Source organism: Eucalyptus grandis, chromosome 8, assembly GCF_016545825.1.
Source record: "Eucalyptus grandis isolate ANBG69807.140 chromosome 8, ASM1654582v1, whole genome shotgun sequence".
Classification (NCBI taxonomy): domain Eukaryota; kingdom Viridiplantae; phylum Streptophyta; class Magnoliopsida; order Myrtales; family Myrtaceae; genus Eucalyptus; species Eucalyptus grandis.
In genome coordinates, this window is record NC_052619.1 from 65,554,151 (window position 1) to 65,560,048 (window position 5,898).

The following is a 5,898-nucleotide window of genomic DNA, read 5'->3' on the forward strand; positions in this document are numbered from 1 at the left end:
TTAAAGGGAATAAGTAATTACATGATAAGCATATAAGAGGCAAGACCATATGTATGAGTGACTTTAGATGAGCTTGCACAGAGGTTATTGCTTTGTCAATATAAGACTAAAATTATGTTTACTGATGCCATGTAATTTGCTATGAGGTATGATTTTATATGCATGACTCATCATGACTATATCTCATGAATAAGAACATGATCAAGTGATCTCAAGAGGATTTTGAATGACTTTGATGAGCAAAAGTATTATAGAGATGGAACTATGCATGCAAAAGGGTATTTTTGCAATACAAAGGCAAAAATGTAAATTTACAATATATAAATTCTTACATTAATAATGAAATTTTATTAAATAAATTTTTCATTAGTTAGTGGTTAAGTTAGATTAATTAAAGGAATTAAATTCAGGTGAAAAATCCAAGTATTGTAGAATATGGGCTATTTTATATTTCATAAATTTGGAAGTCTCATATCCTAAAACTGAAAATTATGGGGGCTGTTTATTTGTTCAGGATGCTTATGATTGTATGTTCTTAGATAATTATACAATTATTTGTCTAATCTAGACAATTTATCCAACTAGTCAAAATGTTGCCTTAATTCTGAAAGTATTTTGAAAAGTTTGTTGTTTTGGTAATTTTACAAAATCCGGGACATGTATATAATGTCAAAAGATGATCATTTGGAACAAGTAGCAAATAATAGCAAATGGATGGCATTAGCTAGAGCTGGATTAAGAGAAAAATTGAGATGCGAACCGCATTGGGATTGATGCTATGTGACTTCCACCAATGAAATTATGTAGCATGTAGTGGGGTGATATTATGGCCCATATAATTTTTAAAACCGCACTTTAATATATGAAAATAATGGAGAGATTAATAAATTTTACATTGAACTATTATGAAGGAAGTTCTTTGTTGATATCCTTTGAGACATGTACGTGGTTATATTATTGTTGCTATACATACATGTGATTTGTGCCATGTGCAGGGTGAAATAATACGTTTTGGTTTTTAATGGAAAGTTGGGAATAACCATAAACTTTTATGATGTGAATGCTGTGATCTCTTGGATTGAATTGTTTTATGAATAATAGTTCGTTGATTCATAAATGATAATAAATGGTTATTTGGTTTTCATTTTTAATATGAGAAATGGCAAGAGATTAGTGTGAGAACTAAAGATCTGAAATTGTAGTCTTTGATCTGTGCCTTTTGGATTTTGCAATGAAGATCCTTGGATGGCATGTGATTTATCGATTGTCCGACGCACCCTTTTGGAATAATTTTGTGTAAGCTATGCGCGCTTAAGCCATGCTTGAATGTAGATGAGAAACAACAATCCACATTAAGTAAGCGTACATAGTATTACATGTCAATGTGATATCATAAATCCAATCAACCATCCTGGACTACACAAAAGGTTATCATCGATTTTGTGCTTGTACGTGAGAAAAAAATGTCACTCGATTGAATTATAGATACAAGATAGTTCCAGTGTTATTATACAAGAACAAGTGCGTAAGAACTAAAATATTTGTCTATGCTTGTAAAGGGCTCGTATATCGTCTTGAAAATATTGGGTATGAATGAACTTTAAACATCGAAACATTTTGATTTTTATATCCTCACACAGAATGCAGCGTTAAATAATTAGTAAAAAAAAAAAAAAAAATCAAAATCTGAAACATAAAGAAGAGCTGCAAGCTTTGCTGCAGATGCAGCAAATTTCATTTTCGACACTCTACTCTTTTAAATCGACGGAAACGCTATTTCTCTTCAGGCGAAATCGCGATCTGGGAAGGGAGGATGCAGTTCTTCGGGGGCTCCGACGTCAGCCCGTCGCCGCCGGCGCCGACGGCGGGGGGGCACAACGCGAACGTGATGTACATGTTCAACCGGAACGGGGTGTGCCTGTTCTACCGGGAGTGGAACCGCCCCCTCCGGACCCTGAATCCGCAGCAGGACCACAAGCTCATGTTCGGCCTCCTCTTCTCCCTCAAATCCCTCACCGCCAAGATGGACCCCACCGGGTATGTCCCTTCTCTCCCGATCTTTCCTCGAATTCGTGGGGGAGTTGAATGAATTCCCGAGTGCGGTTGGCCAATCGCGCGAGGCATCGGAAATGGCGGGTCTTGATCTGTCTGAGTGTAGAATTTTGCATCTTTTTTGGGTTGTCTTGGGAATGTATAAGCCGTTCGGTTGCTTGATGATCTGCTTTGACTTCGATTCTTTTACGTAATTGGTCTCTGAACACTCTCCCAAATGGTTAATTGCGATTGAATGTCGCCAAAATTGCTGAAATAAGTGATCTTTTGAATCATGCGTATTCAATTCAGGCACCATTTAATGGCAATCTGGCTTTTTAATTTGGTAATTTACTTGTTCTTTCGCTGAATTGCTGTTGATCCTCAGGAATGTTCAGCGAATCTTTGATTGAAAGGACTTCAAAAAATTTTCAAGTTGAGTTTGAGCTCAAAGGAAGAGAAAAATCTAACAGAAGTCGAACCTGCCTGTACAAATTTTAGACTACGTGAAATTTGTGTTTCTGTGGTTTATGCTCATTTACAGGCTCCCTCATATGTGCAAACGTATTACAAACACATAAAACATGACTACTCAATAACTCAGCGGTTGCACAAGTTAAGCGCTGCAAACCTCGAAACTCAACTAGACTTAATATTCGAGTAAGTCGCTTAGCCGAGCTCAAGTAGCTCGTGAGTAGGAGGAATTTCTTCTACTGCGAGCTCATAGCCAAGTGCCAAGTATGCAGGAGAAGATATAGGAGGACCGGATGTTCAGCAATTAACGTGCACACTCTCTGTTTTTTCCTCTTGCAGTGCAGACAAAAGAAATCTTGGGGTGCCGCAGTTACCAGGCCAGGGTTGTTCATTTCACAGTTTCCGCACTAACACATACAAACTTAGTTTCATGGAAAGTCCTTCTGGTATAAAGGTTAGATTTATTAATTCTGCAGTCTTTGGAGTATTTTTCTACCTCAGATGTTGCTTATAATGAGCTTGCGCTAAAAAAATTCAATAATCTTGACAAGTTCGCAAGACCTGTTGAAACTGAGCATTGTTAAGGAACCGACACCTTTACCGATGTATCTAAAGGCACCACACAATCAGAAGGTGTTTGTGATTCCTTCATCGCATAATAAAAGCGAGAAATGGTTTGCTCCTGTTAACTTCTATTATCTGTGCATTGACTACTTATTATTTGTGCTTGATGATGCTAAATGAATTTGTTGAAAATCACATTGCCATATGTTAAGGATTTGCCTTATGCTTCTGTTTCAGCAAATATATTAATGCCAAGGCATTGTTGGATCAGATGTTTGCCCACCAGTGCACTCCTCTTTAGAAGACTCTTACTAACCATCAATCTGCCTTCATTTTTTTATTATTTTTTTTCCTTCTTATGCCTCATGCCTTTGCAGATAATCTTGGTTACGCATCCTAGGACTGGTGATCTACGGGAAGCTTTGAAGTATATATACAGTCTATATGTTGAATATGTGGCTAAAAACCCTCTCTATGATCCAGGAACTCCTATCAGGTGACTGATGAACTTTTGTTGGTTTAAACTAGTTGATTAGATGATGCGCATCAATGCTGATGATCTATTATTTAAATAGTGTTCTATAGGGGACCAAAATAGTCAGATTGTCTACTAGAAATATCTGTCTGTTAAAATCCTTAATGATGCTTTTTTGTCATTTTGGATAATAACCCTGCACTGTCCCAATGCTTTTGATACGGGTCATCAGTCTCGGCATCTAGCTTGCATCTTTTTGATACTAGTACTTCTGTGGACATATCATTTGGAATTTGGGATAAACACATTTCATGGTGACCATTGCTTTTCTTTCTGTGAGTTATACTTGCATAGTGGCAGAAGCTATTATTTTCTCTTCTTACACCTTTTCTTTTCCTTTTTGAAGGTGTGACCTTTTCAATACAAATCTTGACCTATATGTAAGGAGCATTTCGTAAAACCATGATGTGGAGCTAAATACATATATTTTTTGGCCATGGATCAAGCTTGGTGGACAATCTGGAGAAATGGTTAATTGTGACGTGCCTGCTTCATGCATTATGTGCCTCTCTTTGATGCCAGTGCTAGCCCAACTCCAATTGTGTATTAACAGTTTTTTCGGTGACGGATTAACAGAAGAATTTTTCTATGCTCCTCTTTCTTCTTTATGAATGATAGTGATTATTGCTGTGGATATTACTCTGTAGCCCTCATTTTTACCTTCTTTTGTGGCTTTATCATTGGGATGCACAAATGTTGTTGGAAGGCTTTGATTCTCGTGTCTTAATTTAAATTTTAGCCCGTATGGGTTTACACGAATCAAAATGCACAAAGCTGCGAGCATCTGCAGTGATCTGTTGATATTGCCTGGTTATGGCTAATGATTGATGTTATGCAGAATGCTTTTGTCAGACTGCGCCCTTCACCCCATCAGTAAGTGGGTGGTGCCTTTCCCACTCTGTCTTGATGATTGATGTTATGAAGGACTTAGTGCTGCTACTAGCTTCAAGATGAAAATATTTCTAGGTCCTTGTGATGCTGGAGTATATATTTTTGGGGAAGGCCTGGATTGATCATCATCATCATCATCCTTATCATTCATACTCACTCCTTGTTATTAAATTGATGGGTGTGGATTCTGATTGGTCTTAGGGTACCTAAAATATTTAATCCTAGTATCCAAAATTTGCTTGGGTGACTATGGCTTGAAGAAAAGCAAACCTAGAATGGCAGGTGAGGGCCATGGTCATTTGGCAATTCATCAGGCGAGACATAAAAGGGTAGGTCAGTCGCAAGATGTAAATCTGATCCCCTCTCTTTACCAGAAGAAAGGTCATAAGATAGTGAGGAGATTCTATTTTTACAATGACATGAGGGTTGTATTTCCCCAAACTTCGAACTGTTGCTAAAGAGTTAAGAAAGTTCAAATTGGGCAATCGTGAATCTGTTTTTCTTTGTTATGATGTTTGGCATCCTGCAGGTCCACTTCTTGATGTTTACTCAAGAAGAGTAGTCTATGATTCAGGAATAGGCTTGACTGCAAAGTTTCTGATGTTATTCAAACCAGGTGTAAGGATCTCTTGAACAGAAATGTTGCTATTTCTGGTGTTCTTAGTCCTAATGTCTCTGTTGCTAATTAACTTGTTTGGCTTCCTAGTTCTTATGGTTTGTGTTCAGCTGCTAGTGCTCAGAATGCCATTTGAGTAAAGGGAATCTATGTTGATTGGCATAAGTGAATATGGTTTGTTCCATGCATATGAAGGCATTGTTTTGTCTCTTGGTCGCTCACCCTGGATGGTTTGCCAACTAGGGACAGGTTGAAGAGATGGTATATTTTAGTATTATACCATCTGCTGACCATCTTCTCTGTGGATAGATCAAGAAACCAGGGACCACTTATTTCTTGAATCTGGATTTGCTTCTCTTATTTGGTTAGAGTTTTGAATTTGTATGGTTTTGATATATTGCCTGGGTCATAGCCTTTGGAATTTGCTTGGATTAAACTTCACAGTATAAGGAAGGAAGGCTTTCCCTACATTGCTTATGAAGACTTCTTTGTGTGCAGTGGTTTATCCATCTATGGAAAGCTTGAAATAGAATAGTTCATGATGCCAGATTCTTTCCTGATGTTAATGCCATCTTTCGAGATGTAGTAGATAATGTAACTCTTAGACTGACTGGTTGGAAGTCTGTTGCTTATGGCCAAGATTGATTTGTGTTGTGATCGGCTGTGCATTAATTTGGGCTTGGTAGTCGGCTGGATTTTTGTATGGTTTGTACTTGATTTGGCCCTGTCGAAGTCCTTGATGTTGTTCCAGTGAGATTAGAGAGATCCACTTGTTTCACATACAAAC

At 37.7% G+C, this 5,898-nt stretch overlaps 1 protein-coding gene across 1 annotated transcript; it reads left to right on the top strand.

Annotated features, from left to right (window-relative positions):
* Window positions 1-1,725: 1,725 nt before the first annotated feature.
* LOC104414724 (trafficking protein particle complex subunit 1) lies at window positions 1,726-4,363 on the top strand. The gene is made up of 4 exons (XM_039301250.1): window positions 1,726-2,037; window positions 2,845-2,959; window positions 3,447-3,565; window positions 3,951-4,363. Exons 1-4 carry the CDS (start codon window positions 1,814-1,816, stop codon window positions 4,000-4,002), a joined length of 510 nt encoding a protein of 169 aa, XP_039157184.1. The 5' UTR covers window positions 1,726-1,813; the 3' UTR covers window positions 4,003-4,363.
* The last annotated feature ends 1,535 nt before the right edge of the window (window positions 4,364-5,898 follow it).